The sequence below is a fragment of the Panthera tigris genome, chromosome D4, assembly GCF_018350195.1.
Source record: "Panthera tigris isolate Pti1 chromosome D4, P.tigris_Pti1_mat1.1, whole genome shotgun sequence".
Lineage (NCBI taxonomy): Eukaryota > Metazoa > Chordata > Mammalia > Carnivora > Felidae > Panthera > Panthera tigris.
The window spans coordinates 28,003,999-28,022,868 of record NC_056672.1 but is presented as its reverse complement, the minus strand read 5'-3'; the positions used below and the strand labels follow the sequence as shown (position 1 = coordinate 28,022,868).

The 18,870-nt window shown below is 47.2% G+C and overlaps 1 protein-coding gene across 6 annotated transcripts in view; it reads right to left on the bottom strand.

Moving 5' to 3' along the window:
* The window catches only part of DAPK1 (death associated protein kinase 1), a 188,793-nt gene that overhangs the window by 60,386 nt on the left and 109,537 nt on the right, over positions 1 to 18,870 (bottom strand). For all 6 annotated transcript variants that reach the window (XM_042963702.1, XM_042963700.1, XM_042963698.1 and 3 more), the window contains exon 4: positions 134 to 272. In XM_042963702.1, the coding sequence (XP_042819636.1) occupies positions 134 to 272 (139 nt within the window). The remainder of the gene's footprint in view (positions 1 to 133; positions 273 to 18,870) is intronic.

The following is an 18,870-nucleotide window of genomic DNA, read 5'->3' as shown; positions in this document are numbered from 1 at the left end:
TAAACCTAAAAAAAAAAAAAACCCATACAGGATTAAAAAAATGTATCTCTTTCAGATGCTTCAATTTTTCATAGCCAACCACCAATGCTGGGATTTGCATAACCTTCTCTCCGGCTTACACTCAGCAACGTACCTTAAGATCAAAATGGGCAATCTGAAGGGAGTGTAGGTAGTAAACACCATTAAGAATTTGTTTCAGAAACTCAGTTGCTTCCTCTTCAGTCAAAGATTCTTTTTCAGCCAAGAAGTCGAACAGCTCCCCACCTGCCACTCTGAAAACCAGGAAGCAGAGGTTACTGAGGATGCTTGTTTCATACAGATTTGTTCTCTTGTAGACTATTGGTGTGCTCAAATTTCAGGCAAAAGAATGGCCTAAGGACAAGCCGAAACTGCCAAGCAAGGAATTAGAATTCATGCTTCTCACCACTGGGCTGACAATTCTGCCCATTTGTACTTGAAAGCACCTGGATACCATTCTCCTGATGTGCTATGTTCACACATGAAGGCAGGGAGCAGAGGTGTGATGGGGGGGGGGGGGGGGGGGAGGAATGTATATTTAAAACATCTTCGTTACACATACTTACAGGTGAAGTCTTAATTCACTGATTTAAAAAAAAAACAAATTATAAGCCAACTTTGGGCAGCATTTATAGAATAGATCTTCCTAGCACAATCAGAAAGTACCTGGAAAGTTCATAATCCGTATGCTAATCAATTGTTTTAAACCCCAAATCACAATATACGGCCTACAAGGATTTTTTGTTGTTGTTTTATATCCATTTATATATAAATACTTACATATTTATTAAAAAATCACATTTCATAATGAATTTAACAAATACCTTCACTAATAAGAATACATGTACACTGGGGCACCTGGGCTTCAGTTAGGCGTCCGACTTTGGCTCAGGTCATGATCTCACCGTCCATGAGTTCGAGCCCCACGATGGGCTCTGTGCTGACAGCTTAGAGCCTGGAGCCTGCTTCGGATTCTGTGTCTCGCCCTCTCTCTGCCCCTCCCCCATTCTCTGCCCCTCCCCCACTCGCACTCTCTCTGTCTCTCAAAATGAATAAATGTTAAAAAAAAAAAATAGGGGCGCCTGGGTGGCTCAGTTGGTTAAGCGACTTCGGCTCAGGTCATGATCTCGCGGTTCGTGGGTTCGAGCCCCGCGTCGGGCTCTGTGCTGACAGCTCGGAGCCTGGAACCTGCTTCAGATTCTGTGTCTCCCTCTCTCTCTGCCCCTCCCCCACTTGCATTCTGTCTCTCTCTGTCTCAAAAATAAATAAACATTAAAAAAAATTAAAAGAAAAAAAGAATACATGTACACAAAATTGAAATGCATGAGGTTGTTTGGGGATTTATCAGTCTCCCTGGCCAGACTGTAAATCTCTAAAGGACAGAGGTCAGCCCCCCGCCATCCACCAGGTTCTCCCACAGTCCCAGCCACAGAGCAAGAGCTCAAAACTTTGTTATCCAGTGGATAAATGAACAAACTCCCCAAAGAAATCTACGGCAGTAATTAATGGCAAATAACAGGGAACTTTTAATAAGAGTTTTTATAAGTTCATCTTTTCTCAAGTTTAACCATACATTCACAACATAATAATTAACTGTAATTACGCACATAACTGCTGTGTTCATTATCTTTCTTTCAGCAAGACAGCTCCATAAACATACATACCACTTCTATATCCAGAGGAAAAAAAAAACAGTGCTTACGAGATTAAACTATAATGACAAAAGTCTGTGTCTTAAAGAACAGGGTCAGATCCTGCCCCTTCACCCTCTAAGTTGTTGTTTTTCTTAACCTGGCCCCAGCTCCACTAGCATTAGGATTGCTCGGGTGTTTTAAACATGCAGAGTCTGAGGCACCTGGTGGCTCAGGTGGTTAAGTGTCTGACTTTGGCTGATCTCACGGCTCGTGAGTTTGAGCCCACGTAGGGCTCTGTGCTGACGGCTCAGAGACTGGAGCTGCTTCAGATTCTGTGTCTTCTGTGTCTCTCCCTCTCTCTCCTCTGCCCCTCCCCCATTCATGCTCTGTCTCTTTCTCTCTCTAGGCTCTAAAAAATAAATAAACATTAAGTTAAAGAAAAAAAAATTAAAAATACAGGTTCTGGGCCTCCCTTCCAGCCTGCTACCTGAGAGTTTCCAAGATGGGCACCAAGAAACGCAGAATTTTTAACCAGCGCCCCCAGGGGATTCTTAGCACACTAAAAAGTGAGGGCCATTTTTCAAAGTTTTAACTGCATCCTCCTGCTGCATGGCCTCCCTCTGATATTTAAGGTCTGGATGTTTATCCAGAAGGCGAGGTGGCTCCTCCGCCCCTGGGACCCCAGCAGAGGGCTCGCGCAGATATGCCACAAGCCACAGAGCCTGAGCCAGCCAGGGAGGCCTGGAGCCTGGCCCGGGGGACAGAGACCTGCAGGTGACAAGGACATTCCTGCAGCAGTGGCCTCCCTGCCTGCACCCTCCTAGCCTTACTGCACTCTCCTCTCTATGGAGCCCTTGGCCGTGGACCCCACACTGGCTCCCCACCACTCCTCACTTTTCTGTCTCCTTACTCCTCTTAAAAACAACAAAACAGGGAGAGGGATTCCTTCAACTCCAGGGGAAAACAGGGAAACAAACCAACTAATTTTGAGCAAGATGGTCTATCACCTGGGTGCTTCCTTACTCTCTGGGCTGTATGGCGTCGTTGAGGTGCATCGCACAGCCCTGGGCCGCGTGCTAGGGTGAGGTCCAGAGCTGGCACACCCAGTGCAAACCTTAATTCTGCAGCCACAAGGTTATGCCTTCTCTCTGGGCCTCACTTTCTCACCAAACAGGTATAACAGGACCTACTCCTTTGAGGATTTTGAGAATGAAAGGTAATAAATACACATGACTCGGCTGGCAGGTCTGGCATGAGGCTGAGGTCCAGGAAGCGGAATGGATGCCATTTAAAGGAGGGACGGACCGTCCCTGTGGGCTGCCATGCCACCTGCCCCAGGGCTCCCAGAGGAAAGCCCCCTTCCTGCCCTGCTTTCCCTCAAACCCACTGACTGGCCTGACCAGTGCGCTCGCAAGGAGGGGGTGCAGCTTGATAGAGGAGGCTGGTCCCACCTTTCCTCCCTCTGCCCCGCTTTCAGGGGCGTCCCCACTCCCCCTCGCTCACACAGACCGCTCACGCTTCTCAACACATCAGAAGTTTCTTGACAGTGAGAAATGGCTGGGGGTTGGCTGCCTGGAAATGGGGAAAACCTTCCAGTATCGAAAGCGTCAGCACAGGGCAGAGGCCTGGGTCCTTCCTAGAAACCCCACTGCCACTTCAACCCAGGTCTTTGCTCCTTTTCCCTTTGGTAGCTTTCCCTGCCTTGTGTCTGACCTGAGCTTCCTTCTGGTCCTGGAGAAGCAGTTAATTTCATTCTCCTTGGGCTCCAGGCTCTGTGAAGCGGGACAGCAAGGGGTGAGAAGACCCCAGTTCAAATTCTCTCCCATTACCCAACTTCCACTGAGCCTGGGATCCCTCTTCTGTAAAATAAGGGTCAATCACACCCCACAGAGTTGTTTGGAGATTTCAGGATATGTAGACCCCCTTGGCGCTCAATAAACACTGTTTTTCTTGTCTTCTGGCTTCAAAGTAAAAGCCCTCCCACAGCGGCATGGTGTGCAGGTGCATGTTTAACAATGGACTCCCTGGGGTTGGGGGCAGGGACAAAGCCCATTCCTGAGCTGTCCTATTCCTCTCATGGTCATTTCAAGCCACCCAAGTGATGATGGTGACCGTGCGGTTGGGAAGCATAAACAGCTCTGTGACCTGGGCGAGCCAGCTACCTGGCCCACCGACACATTCTGGTATTTTCCAAGGATGGCGCCACAGCATGTCATGCCACGTGCTCTTCTGCGCTGTGATCGTGCCTCTGTGGCTCCACCCCCTTGATTCTTTGACCAATAAGACATAGCAGAGTGACTCTGTGCCAGCTTCAATGTGGTTCTTCATAGACCTATGGCTACCACATCCCGAAGTCCTCATGTAAGAAGTGTGATGGTCCCGAAACCACCATGCGGTATGAAGAAACCCTGGAAGATGAGACGCCCCATGAAGAGAGAAAGAAGCCAAGGAGCATTAAGCAAGAAAGAAATCTTGGGAGTGGATCCTTCTGTCCAGCAGAGGCCATGGAGGTCAGACTCTGAGCCCTTCTAGAATTCCTGACCCACAAAATCATGTGCAAAATAAAACGGTCATTTTGATCCACTATGGAGGGCACCATGAATACCACCCATGCTCCCCATGGAGGAAGGATGCACTATCCAACTACTAGGAGGATACCAGAGCTTCCTTCTGCTACAAGCTGCCGTTCAAGGTCACATCCAATGGCTGCTGAGCATAGGAACATAAAGCTGGGGTGAACAAATGTCTATAAAGAGCTAGATATAAATATTTCAGGCTTTGGGGGCCATATAGCTCTGCCACAACCACTGAACTCTGCCCAAGTAAGGTGAGAGCCTCTTTAGATAATTTGTAAATGAAGGGGTGTGGTGTGTTCCAATAAAACTTTATTTACAAAACCAGGTGACCACCTGGTTTTGGCTCATAGGCTGTAGTTTGCCTACCATGACATAAAGGCCAGGACAACTCAGTCCAACCTGGAGCAATTCTAAAATTCCTTCAGAATTTTCTGTTGGGCCCACTGGGGCTGCCACTGAGCTGCAAGGCAGCACGACCTCTTCTGTCCACTACTGTTCCTTCCCCTCTGTTCCAAGTCTTGATCCCAAGGGCAGTTCTTAATAATCATCCTCCACACGTCTGCTTCCCTGGGAACCTACCCTGCACCCCACTAAATTTGGGGGTAGTTTGTTACAGACCAGTAGATGACAGAACACTATCTTGAACTGGGTCTGTTCACTTGGTTCAGCCAACAGAAACCAGGTTTGTCTTTCTCTGGGCCCGGTCACCTTCTACCCTATTCAGTCTTCCTTTCTCAAGCAACTTAACTCCAACAGTGCCTCCTGATCACAGAGATGAGAACCAGAACAACCCTGGAGCCCCCAGAGTGAAGGACAGTGAGGGACCAGCCTGCAACGTGGCGGTGCCTGGTCAAGACTGAGAGGAATGAGACCTGAATCATCTCTGGTTTCTCCATCATCCTTCTCCAGGCCCTGTTCAAATCTCATGGCATTCATGATGAGCTCCATGCTGTGGTTCGTCCAGGGAATTATTCAGCTGGACTTCAGGAGTGTTGGGAGAGCCCCCACCTCACTGGGCCTGGACCCATCACTGGTTTCCTACTGCCCTGAAGGCCGTACATATATATTCATTCTCCTTCACACAGAAAGGCAGATGTTCTAGCCATCAATTTTAAATATGGCTTCTAAAATATTAAATTTGATAAAACTCATCAATTATTTAGTCATTAACCAAGGAAATCAACACTACATGATTTTGGCAAAGGTTTGGGGGCATTATAAGCATCACTGGATAATTTACCCCACTTAGCCCCCAAATCTCAGAAGGGCAAAAAGTAACCTGAGGACTTTTTCCATATACAGGCTTAGAACCAGAACTCAAAGGCTTACAATGTTGTTGGGGAACAGCAGGGTAATGCTAACAAGATCAGCCAAAACCTTGGTATTTCCACTCTTCGTTCCAAATTTTACATTTTGCTTAAGAGAAGGAAGATTGATGGGGAGAGAGATGAGCAATCTGTGTAGCAAATTTAGAAAGCAAGTCTAACCTCCTTTATTAGGTCTTTGACTCAGAGTGTTTTAAATTACAGCATTATCATGGAAATTGTGTGAAATGCATGCTAATAAGCATTGCTGTTTTCACCAAGAAAGCTGGAAAATAGGAAGGTTTCCTCTCCTCCCCATGCCTTCCTTTGCCACCAATACCTCCCTTAAAAGGCTGCTGTCACAGAATGTAGAATTTAAAAAATTTTTGTTTATTTATTTCTGAGACAGAGAGAGACAGAGCATGAGCAGGGGAGGGGCAGAGAGAGACGGAGACCCAGAATCTGAAGCAGGCTCCAGGCTCTGAGCTGTCAGCACAGAGCCCGACGCAGGGATCGAACTCACAGACTGTGAGATCATGACCTGAGCCGAAGTCGGTCACTCAACCGACTGAGCCACCCAGGCGCCCCACAGAATGTAGAATTTTAAAAACACAGTGCCTTCAGAGTGACACAGAGAAACTATTACAGAATTCCAATTTCTGAATTATAACACTATTCAGGGTCCCTGACTTTTGCTAAGACTTGTCCAAGATATAGTAGGACTTGTTCTGGAAGAGGACTGGTCGTGACCTAAACTGCAGGGGCTCTTGGCTACAAGATAACTATACCTGATGAGCATTTCAAGGTAAATGCTAGAATTCATCAGCATTGGGCTGGATTTCCCCATTTGGTGAAGAGGGGGCCACTGGAACAATTCAGGACACACATTCAGGTCTTGGACTGCTAGGACTGGATAGGCCTCAGCACACAGGCCCCCAACCCCAGCTCTGGCCCTAGGTTGTGGATTTCAGGCCCAGGCCTGGCCCCTGAAATATCCTGCACTATTCTCCACTCACTCTTTCCCCTGTCTCTTTGGCTACCTGAACACTGATGGCCCAGCAGGGGACTCTGAGGAGGACCAGGGCAGCAGAGACATTAAGAAGAAAGAATACGGATCCCCGAGCCACTGTCTGGAGGCCACCCACCCAACCTGTAACATCCACACTATACTTGAGTGAGAGATAAATCCTATTATGTTAAGCCACTGAGATTTTGCAGTTGTGTTCCCGCTTCTGTGAATACCAATCTATTGAACCAGAAGTAAGAATACAATCTATTTTTTAAATTTAAATTAAAAGAAAGCAACCAATGCAAAGCACAGAGTACAGTAACTATTCTGATTATCTAGTGCTGTGCAACGTATCTCCCTGAACTTAGTGGCTTTAAACATGACAATCATTTTGTTGTCTCCTTCGATTTCTGTGAATCAGGAATCCAGGAAGGCTTGGCTGGGTAGCTCTGGCTTAGGGTCTGTCATCAAGGTGCAATCAGACAGTAGCTGCAGCTGAAAGCACAGGGATGATGGACCACCGGGGGGCTCTCTGGGCATTTCTCTCCATGTAAAGTCATGGCTCCATGCGGGCTAGTTTCGGCTTCCTGACAGCATGGCAGACTCAAGACAAGGAGACCATTTGTGTGGAAGCTCATGGCTTCAGGGCAAGCGTTCCAGGGTGGAAGCTGCCTCAACAGTCACACAGCCTCAACAGCAAGTCAAAATCTCCTCCAGATTCAAGAGGAGAGATGTAGAATTCATCTCTTGATGGGGGGAACTTCAACATTCTACACAACACGTAGGACAGGAGAGGACACTGCAATCTTCCTCGGAACACACGTCACATTACCTGTGACAGACAAACTGAAATTCTCAACCTTACTTCACCCGAAGGAGTATTTTACGAGGGTGAGTTAGAGGTAGTTGTATTAGTGTGCTAGGACCACACCAACAAATGGGGGAGGGGGACGGTTGGCTCAAACTAACTGAAATTTCTTGTCTCAAGTTCTGTAGGCTAGACCTCCGAAATCGAGGTGTCAGCAGTGTTGTGATCCCTTTGAACTCTCTAAGGGGACCTTCCTTGCTTCTCCTAGGTCTTAGCAGTTTGCTGGCAACCTCTGGTGTCCTTGGCTGGAGATGAACCACTCCAGGCCTCTGCCCTCATGCACAGGTCTGTGTGTGATGCCCAAATTTCCCCTCTTACAAGGACACCAGTCTAACCGGATTAGCACCCACCCTAGTGGCTTCATTTTCACTTGGTTACGTCCATTAAGGCTCTATTTTCAAAGAAGGTCACATTCTGAGGTACTGGGGGTTGGGACTTCAACATCTCTGTCTCTCTTTTTTTTTTTTTCTGGGGGTGGATACAACTCAACCCATAACAGGTAGTAGCTGCTCACAGGCTGCAAGCAAAATGTTACAGGCTGGCTACAGCGTCTCAGGACCAGTGGAGGAAGTAAGAGGGAGGATAATCCTAATCTGCTCATGTCTTTTGTTAGCCTTGTTTTCAGATTCTCCTAGGACAGAAGGGTCCCTTCATGCACCGTCATAAAAACTTTTAAATTCAGGTCAGGGAGCGCCTGAATGGCTCAGTCGGTTAAGTGTCCGACTTTGGCTCAGGTCATGATCTTGCAGTTCATGAGTTCAAGCCTCACATCAGGCTCCATGCTGATGGTGCAGAGCCTGCCTGGGATTCTCTCTCTCCCTCTCTCTCTGCCCCTCACCCGTGTGCTCGTGCGCGCGTGCTCGCTCTCTCTCTCTCTCTCAAAATAAATATGTAAACTGGAAAAATAATTCACATCAGACAAATGTGAATGAAAAATGCATATCTGGTCCTGTCCTGAAGTAACTTCCCCAACATTTTGAGATGATCCTTCTCTTACATCGTGCGGGACGTGATGTGAAGGTGTTGAAGGCAAGTACCCGCCTTCTTCCTGGCTCTGCCTCTGAACAAAAATTAGAGCTCAGTGCTCTACTGTCATCACCAGGTTCCTTCTTGCTAATCTAGGGGGAAGCCCTGGAAGGCTTTCACACTGTCACCTCTCAGGGTCCAAAAGGAAACCCCCCAGGTAATTGAAGACTTTGAGGAATGCAAAGCTGGTAATCTGAAGGGAAAGAAACACAACACCCCCTCCTTGTGGAATTTGTGAAATAGGTGTGAATTTAAGGTCAGCAGAAGCCTGGGGGCTTGAGAACACATTCTCTGTTTAGATACTGTGTTATCCCCCAGGCACTGTATAAATAGCATCAAAGGAGTTCCTAACTTCACACCTCCTCTGAATTAGCCCTGCCTCCTTTGAATCCAAAACATAAACTATATCTGAAAATACATTTTCTGCCTGTTTCACCTCAAATTCAAGTTCAAGTAACAACTTAAGAGGAGTTCTGGGGATCCTCACAACACAGCATGCTTGGCACCCAAAATTCACAGTGGGGGTGGGGTGGGGGAAGTGATCTTTCACTTTACCCAAAGAGGCTGTGCAGGAAACAGGGAGGAGCCTTCCCAGGGTTTCTAGAATGAAATCCCTACAGGAGGAACATCACCAAAAGGGTAAAAGGCGTTGGAGGCAGACATTCTGGGTTTCAGTCTGCGCTCTATGACTTCAGATAGGTTAAGTTACTTTCAGAGGCAGTTTCTTTGTCTACCAAATGGAGATAATAAAACCTACTGTTCATTATTACTACCGGGGATGAAAGGAGAAAATGTGACTTCGGTTAAGAGCATCTGGCACTCGACAGGTGTTATCAATATTCCAGGCAGCCGTCCCTCGCCTTCACTCCACCTAACCATAGGTGTCCGGGTGAGGAAAACCCTTGAGCTGCCCTCTGTGTCTCACGTCCAGATGCGAGCCTACGGGGTGGGATTTGGACATGGCTGCCATGCCAAGGAGGGACGTGAGGCTGCTCACTGGTTATACACCAAGGCTTCCCTGAAATGAGTAGTCATTCCTGGGGCACAAACCTGGGGAAAAGGGGGGGAAGGTGGGCTTTACCTCTGTTTCCTTGGGTCTGGACAGAGAGGAATCTAGATGTGCCTGAGGGCAGCCAGGTGGGGGAGGGAATGGGAGAAAGTGGGTCCTGATGGGGCAGGCAGGCACCTGCAAGCAAGAGGAAGCACTGGCAGTCCCAACGCAACACCATCCACTTAATGTGACTATTTCTCTCCTGTCAAATAAAGACGTAACATGGCCCTGTCTAGATTGTGCCACAGGAGATTAAAGACGTGATTTCTTGCTTAGTCAAGAGTGTGGAGAGAATACCAAGGCCTGTATGGAGCTGAGAGAGGTGATGAGGGACAGTCCTCAAGGGAAGTTCAATCTCATGGGGCCAAAAGGACCACCACACCCAGCCACTCCCCCACCTCACCCATGAAGCCCCCAGATGGCCAACCCCACAGATCTGTGCTTACCCAGTTAGCTGGCACATTCTCTTACAGAAGTCACTCCATTTTTAACTTAAAAATATTATCCAAGAAATACATAAATATCTCTTAAAAATATTATCCAAGAAATATATCAATATACTCTCCTTAAGAAAAATTAACACACCCATACATAAAACTAAAGACCCTTTTGACTATCCCTCTCCTGCCAGGTCCCGGCCCTCTCTCTCTCCACCTATCATCTCCTGTAGCCCTCCAGAACTTTCTCAGTATGTTCTGTGAACTGCACAGCACTGTTTCATCTACATTTTAAGAACGGAAATGATACCAGACTGTATGTGTCATTGTGCAATTAGCGATCTCACCTTGGCAATGCTCGCTGGGAAACAGCTCTTGTGCCCTCCCTTTTCATTGCTGCCCAACGGCCATGGGGCTTTCCAGACCAAAGTTTTACTCAGCCATTCCCTGGCTGATGGACTTAACGCTGCTTCTGATTTTTCACTATCACAAACTATAACGCAATGATTTTTGTGTGTGTACTTGCCTCTTGAAGAGGTGAGAGTTTTTCTGGACTCTTGGATGTATGTATAGCCCAATTTGGAATTTCTAGGTCATAGGCTAGGCTTGTTTTTAATCTCAATTTATGCTCGTCAGCTGTAGCTGGTGAACGTGCCATAGTTTCCCAGATCATGTGCTTGGTATTATTACTTTGGGCCAATCCAATGGATGACATAAATGAATCACCATTGTATCCTACCTGTCCCTGCTAACAGAGAGACTGCTGCCCTTTCGGATCAAAAGACTGCTCATTTTTCACGTTTTTCTGCCTTTTGTATCTAAATGGGTGTAAACTGTCTACACTCTGCCCATTTTCCTTTTGGACTGTCAATTGTTTTTCCATTTTAATTGGCTGATAAGTGTTACATCGTCCTCTCCACACAAAACCTTGATCTCTTCTATATTCCCAATGTGTTCTCCCGATCTGTGATTTGTCTTATAACTTTGCTTCAAGTGATGCTTTGTTAGACCAATTCTAAATTTGGACGCAGTCACACTTGTCACTCTTTGAAGAAATCAAGATTTTTGAACCAAATGTGGGGACAATGGAATAGCAGGTGGGGTATAGCCGCTGTGAAGCCAGAGCAAGAACTTAGTCTTCCTGCGTTTGTAGATACTAATAGTGGTTCCCCGTGAGCCCAGAGAGGCAGGTAGAATTTCAAAGGTTTTCCAGCATTTTCGTTCCTCCCCAAACCCAGGTGTGTCCCTAGATTAGGAGCTACCTGAGGGGCAGTGTGACACATGGTCGGTCCCCTAAACCTGTCATGGTGGGAAACTGGGGCTCCAAGAGCAGATTATGTGCCTCTCTTCCCAACTCCTCCTGGAGTGATGTTATATCAGAACTGGAAATTGGCCACGGTGGGATTTGTACCATAGAAATAGACAAACTTTACAAATCAGGGCTCCTCTTGCCTGGAGAGCTAGATGTTGCACACTTTTTTTCTCCAGCACACCACTGACCTATAGTATCCTAGGCACAGCCACCTGCCTGCATGACCTCCAGCTGTGGGCTGCTATTCCTCTTCATGTCTAGTCGGAAAATGTCTTCTTATGCAGACCTGAAATGTAGCTCTGGTAACACAGGTCCTAATTCTGCCTTCTAGAACCAGGGTCAACAAACTTTTGTGCAAGAGGCTTCATGGACTATTTGGTCTTTGTTGCAACTTTTCGACTCTGCTCCACAGTCTTCTTGCCTTTTTCTTCAACCGTTTAAAAATGTAGAGCCATTTTCTTCTCAAGAGCTGTGCATGAACAGGCAGCAGGCTTTGGCTCCCCGGCTGTAGTTGGCGAAGCCCTGCTCAAGAACAACACGGCCAACAGAACACAAGGCACTCTGGGACCTACACACCATCCTTCCTGTATCCGAAAATGGTTCTCACACACCCCTGGGTCTTTTCTTCTCAGGTCTAGGATTCTTCCAAGTTTGCTCCTAAAGGCAATTCCAAAACCAAGTAAAGTGATTTAGGAATGTTTCTAGGATGTGCTTTACTGGGTTTCTGTAGCTGTGGTGGGATTGATATAGAGGCCAAGTTAATGGCAGGAAAAGGTACAGAAACCTGGACTGAGGTCAGTCAGGTGTTCTGACCAACTCAGGAGTGTCACAGAATCCCTAAGAAGCAGAGCTCAGGGGGCCTCACCACATGTTAGCTGTGTGATACAGGGTAAGGCACTTAACCTTTCTGGGCCTCTGGTAGAATGAAGATAGCTGCAAATTCTTACATGACCCACTGAGAGCCATGGTCTCTTTTTCCATACCTCGAACCCGAGTAGGCTCTGTGTCTGCTGGGCCAATAGCAGATGAGAAAAGTGATCCCACGTCAGTCTTAAGACACTGGCAGCTTCCATTTCCTGTTTGGAATACTTAGCCTGGGAACCCAGCTGCCATGCTGTGGGTGAACCCAAGCAGCACTATGAATGGTGCACATGGAGAAGAGCCAGCACCCCTGACTGAACTCCCAGCTACAGCCAGCACCATCGTGCTGGTCAAGTGAGAGAGCCATATTCGAGGGGGCCATCCTGCCTCATGCAGTGGCCAGGCTGATGCTCCAGGGAACAGAGAGAAGCCAGAACAGCTAACCCTTGCCCACATCATAGATTCAAAATCAAAACAAATGATGGCTGTCATTAAGCTTCCGAGTAGTTTGTTACACAGCAGAAGACACCCAGAATGGGGCCTCAGAGTCCTACCTCCCTGGGCTTTTGTTAGGATTAAATGATATGCCAGGTACTTAGCTAAGTGCCTGACACATAAAATGTCCTCAATGAATGGCAATTGTTCTGAAAAAAAATACAGACCCTTAAGTTACCTTCCACATACAGGGGAAATGTTTCACCTCCTTATCTTTTTGCTTCTAAGGGGTTTTGCTTCTAAGGCCAAGCTTTTGAAAGAGGCTGACATTTTTTATGGCTTTTCCATTAAATGAGATGAAATGAAAAGCACTTAGCACAGAGTAAGGCATATAGTAATTGCTCAGGAAATGTCAAAAATCCTTCCGCTTTGATACCCAGAAACCTCCACAGAAGTTCTAACTCGCCTCAAACCTCCACTCCCAACCCGCCTCCGGCCCACCACATAAACCACTCCATCTGGGTGGCTCTGCCTGATCCCCCAAACTCTCCGAGAACTACCCATTTTATTTTAGTTCCTTTACATCCAGGTGAACTCCTCAAATCCATGGGAACTCCTCGATTCAAGGGGGACAGACTGTTGTGATTGGTAAGTAAACAGGATATGGTATTGAATAAATGGAGAGCTGGTCTATATGCTCTGGGGCATGCATGCTTTGTGCATAAAGGACCAAACCCATGAGTTCTGCCAGCTATGGTAGGGAAAGCAAGATTCTGATCTGGAAAGATTCACATTTAGAAATAAGTTGAGATCCCCAAGATCCCCTTACCTCAAAAATCTTGTCTTCTACCATCATGAAGGACTCATCTGTGAAGCTGGATTAAAAGCATAGCCACCGGGGCCACCTGGGCGGCTCAGTCTGTTAAACATCAGACTCGATACTGGCTCAGGTCATGATCTTGCAGTCATGAGATTGAGCCCTGCATCAGGCTCTGTGCTAAGAGTGGAGCCTGCTTGGGATTCTCTATCTCCTTCTCTTTCTGCCCCTCCCACACTCTCTCTCTGCCCCTCCCCCACTCACGCTCCCTCCCTCGCTCTCTCTCTCTCCCTCTCAAAAATAAGTAAGTAAAAATAAAGCATTGCCACCATGGCAAAATGAAGATTTTAAAGCAATCACTTTCATTCATAGATGAAAGAGCAGAATCATGACTTTTTTCCAGTATCTGAGATGGAAACAGAATGCTGGGTTGGTAACAAAAAACAAAAACAAAAACAAAAACAAAAACAAAAAAACACCACACCATGCCTTATCAATCCCAGCAGACATGAGCTGCCCACGTTACTCAGCTGTTAAGAAGATGGCAGCGGCTGTGGATGGTGTGTAATAGGCAACTGTGCTCCAGTCCAAGTGGTCCCTGGTAAGATTATCCACCTCCCTCATTTAAATGACGGCATGCTAAATTCAAGGCCAGAAACGGAGGCACAGTTTTCTGAGTCAGATTTTCAAACGAGAGGCTGCAGTTCCCAGTGAGACAAGGTACTGGGGGCGGGGGGGATGTTTTGTTTTTTTTCCACATTGAAGATTCCCATTGAAGAAGACTTATGAGGAATATAATGAGACATTTATAACACAAGCCAATAAACCAAAACCGAAAACATTTTTGTTTCTCTCTTCCTGTTTCTGGGAATAGAATCTACTTGTCCTCTGCCCATGAACCAGATCAAAATGATTGCAACGCATGAAAATATGCTAGTGGTTCAGAGACATGGTTGGTTAGAGCCAGCTCTCTGGAGAAGAAAACGCTGATGGTTGTTTTTTGCAGGATCAGGCACTGAGGTAACAGGTGACGCCTACAGCATGTCTTATGATGGTGATCGTCACTCCTACAGTGGATTCCCATACACCATAGTGCCCCCCCCCAACTCTGAACACTTGCTTGTTTCCTGATTCCCTACTTGCATATTTTTGTTTCCATACTGGATGGAGCGAGAAGAGACCTGGGAAAGAGAAATGGATGGAGTGAGGTAGCATAAAAATGTGCCAAAGTGATAAAAATCAGTTTAAAGCATCCAGAAAACTTCTAGAGACAAACAAAAAGCAAACGATGGAGTCCATCAGTTCAAGAAGGTAAAGAGGAGAAAAGTGTAAGACTACAAGAATGGAAACCTTTGTGGAAGATGGCTCAATCTGCTTCCCAAATAATTCCACGAGACCAAAGGATACCCTTGAAAAGAGGTAGTAGTGTGCAAGAAAGGGTCGTGTTGGGAGCCAGTGTGGACATTTGTAGACTCTTGGGTTTCTGGGTTAGAGCAATGAGGAGTCCTGGATCTGGAACCACCCAGGTGGGGAAGAAGAAAGGGAAGGTAGAGAGGGAGTGTCAGAAATGTCTACATTCGGTGAAATTAAGCAAATTCAGATGAGAAAAAGCAGATGCTAGCATGCCAGAGAGGGAACGCGGGGTCAGAGGAGATCCTTAACAGATGTGCTGGGAATGCAGTGTGGATTTAGAGCCTGAGGCCCAAGGCCTGTCCCCCACATCAGTCAACATCCTGAGGACTGCAGACAGTCATGGGCCCTATATTTCAAGAGAGATGTGGAGCCTGGAGAACATTCAGGAAACGCCACACCAACAATGAGAGAGATACACACGACGCTGACCATAAAGACTGTCCACTCCCTGGGATGTTTAGGGGGGCCAGGAGATGCAGGAATGCTGGGCACATGTGGCCCCAGGAACGGAGGACTCCCTGCCTGGCCTGGTTTCGGCAGGAAGCCCACTAGAAAGGCCTCGTATGGCCTTGCGGCTATGGTGTCCCAGAGTTCAGTGGCCAAACCCGCCCACCTGGTTACCACAAACGGGGTACAAGTGTTCAGAGGCACAGGGGCCCCAGCCCTTAGGTGTCTGGACGGAGGCCAGAGCTGCCTGGCTGGACCTTGAGGGTGGCCATCTCCGGCCACAAACAGCCTCAGCTGTTTCCCCCCCCACCCCGTGCTCCAAACAAATGACCACGTGCACTGCACACTGGCGTGATGTGACAAGGGATGAGGAGCATGCCCACAGGCAATATGGTGGGGATGGGGGTGGTAGAGAAAGGGCTGAGAGAGAAACCAGCCCCACCTTCCAACTGATCCACACCGATTTCCCGAAGTACAGAGAGTACTCACATAAAGGGAAATACAGGCAACAGCAAGACTGACCACAGCACACACCAAGTCTCTTTTTATTTTAATGGCTTCTGTCCAAGCTTTGGAGACCCACAGAAATAATGAGGCCAAAGAAAATTGGAGCAAACGAAAAGCTGGGGCAGCCAGACATCGCTTCGGCCTGGGTCACCATAACAGGTGCTGGAACAAAAGGCCAGTGGGAAGTAAACCAAGCTGGCACAGCCATAGATGGAGGTTTATTCCAAAACCAGTCAGTCTCATCTAGTTGAAAACAAGGGAAGGCTATTATTATCCAGGGAAACACAGGGACCCATCTCTCCTCCTGCTCCTTGACTGGGTCTATTCTCCCTGACAATCCAGCCCAAAGGGCTCAAATGAAAGCTTCTAATTGTTGTTGACAACCAGGAAATCCCAGGATGAAAGACCACTTGCCCATCAGATAGGGGACACTCACCAATCTGAAGGATGGTGTTGCCCGTTCTTTTCTTTCTTTCTTTTTTTTTTTAAAGTTTATTTATTTTTGAGAGAGAGAGAGAGAGAGAGAGAGAGAGAGAGAGAGAGAGAGAGAGAGGAGAGGGGGGAGGGGCGGAGGGAGAGAGAATCCCAAGCAGGCTTCGCGCTGTCAGTGCAGAGCCCGACGAGGGGCTGACGCTCATGAACTGTGAGACCATGACCCGAGCTGAAATCAAGAGTCGAATGCATAAACAACTGAGCCTCCCAGGGGCCCCTGGAGCTGCCCATTCTTGAGCCAGCCCCCGAGACGTGGAAAGCTGTGATTTAAAATGGGCTTAAAGCAGAGTGGTCCTACCCTTGAGTCTGAGGATGGATTTGAGGAGGAGGAAGAAGAGTGGGAAGAGGAAGAGGTGGGAAAGGTGAAAGAGATGACACTCATTCAGCAAGGGGAGATGCTATCAGACCATCTCCTGCCACGGTTTCCCTCCAGGAGCTCTAACAAACCCGGCCGCTGGCAGAAGCCAGACATCAAGCCGAGCGCCTCCTAATGAACACCTTGGTGACGAGAAGGGGGGTGGGTGACCTGAGACCTCTAAGAAAGATAGAGATGAGACCTGGATCTCTTTTTCAACAGCATAGTCAGCCCGGGAACCTGCCAGAGTTTGAGCCGGGTCAGTGTGACACAGAATGGCACACTGGGCAAAGGTGACTTCTGATTGTCTGAAGAGCTTACCTTCTTTCTCTCCCCTCCTTCCTCCCTTTCTTCATTCCTTCTTTCCTTCCTTCCTTTCCTTCCTTCCCTCCCTCCTTCCTTTTCCTTTTGCATACATGTTGATTGAGTGCCTACCCTGTTACAGGCGTTATTATACTAGATGCCAATGACAATCAGCAGCTGGAATTGTAGGTGCCCACTTCTGACTGTCATTGATGTCCAGCATCATAATGCCAGGCGCATAGTAGTTTCTCAGTTCCTGTCCCTCAGAACCCCACCAGCTACCCTTCTACTCTACTTCCCCATCCCAGGCACTTGGCTGACACATACAGCCCAGCCCTCTCAGGCCCAATGTGGAAATCAGCTACGGTGACAAACTGCTCTGTACTTTTGGCAGGTCAGAAATGATGCAGAGCTTTCAGCTTTGTCCCCTCTTGTCGTCCCCTCTGTCCTTACTCTAGAAAGGCCCCTCACTGCTGTCCATCAGGATCTCCCAGCTGGTCTCCTTGACGGAATCCAACTTCAGCCACTCTTACCAGCCCCAGGTGCTTGTATTCACACCCTCTCCTACAGGGAGGGAGGCAGAGGCAGAAAGACAGGTAAGTAAAATGCTGGCACATCTCCTGGAAAGTTCACAGTCCCTTGCAGGAGAAATGTACATAAACATTTAAAATATAGTATGGTAAACGTTATAATCAACACACTTCTACGAGGTGATGAAAGCACACATTAAGGAAGCAATGAAATCTAATGGGGTAGGTAGGAAAGCCAAAGAGAGAGAGGAGGATGTGTGAGCTGGACTTCAAGAGAGGAGCAGGAGTTCTACAGGTGGGCAAGGTTTGGCACGTCAGGCAGAGGGGTGAAGCATAAACAATGGGTTGCGGGTAAGAACATGGAATAATGTGGTAAAGGCAAGAGCTTGTCTGCAGCGTGAGCATCAGGGGCAAAGGCAAAAGGTGTAGAGGAGAAGTGGTTGTCCATAAGGAGGGTGCTGGACACCCTCAAAGATCCTATATACTCTATGGATCATGACCTCATTCTACAGGAAGGAGGGAGCCATCAGAGATATTTTCTAAAGTTTTATTGAGCTATAACTCATGTACCAAACAAGTGACTCTTTTAAAGTATACAGTACAATGGTTTTTAGTGTACTCACAGAGGTATGCAACCATCACCACAATCTAATTTTAGAATATTTTCATCACCCCAAAAGAAACCTTGTGCCCAACAGTAGCCATTCCCGTTCTCCACCACTAGTACCTCATCTGGCCTAGGCAAGCACGAATCTACTCTCTGTCTCTACAGATTTGCCTATTCTGGACATTTCATATAAATCCAATCATATGATATACAGTCTTTTGAGATTGGCTTCTTTCACTTAACACAACACTTTCAAGGTTCATCCGTCCATGTTGTACCATGTATTTGCACCTTATTCTTTTTTTTATGGCCAAGTAACAGTCCATCATACAAACAGACCATATTTTGTTTATCCATTCATCAGGAGATACACATCGGGTTGTTTCTACTCTTTTGGCTATTGTATTCAAGCTTTTATTCCTTACCCTCTAGAAGACTTAGTCAAGAGTATGTTTCCTGAAGCCCAAGCAAGTAGATCAGCAACTCACAAAGAAAAAAAGTCTACATCAATGGTCAACTGTTCTTGAGACACACATGACCCATCCCTTACATCATGATATTCTTCTCGCTCTATTTGGACTCTCCAAATAGACCACAGTGTTAAGTTCTGTGGGCGCCAGAGCAGGTCACGGTCTTGCCCTCAAAGAAACATATTGAGGGTGGGGAAAAAATGCACGTGGAGCTATAATACCAAAGCCGTCACAACGCCATCCTACCTCCTGAACTTCACCATTCCCATAGCTACAGTAGAACGTGCTCTGCCCTCTCCTAGCATCACAGAAATGCTAAGAAATTAGGGGCAGGAACAACATGGCTGCTGGAGAAGCAGCAGAGAAACAGAAAGGTCCTGAAAGTCCAAGTTCACTTC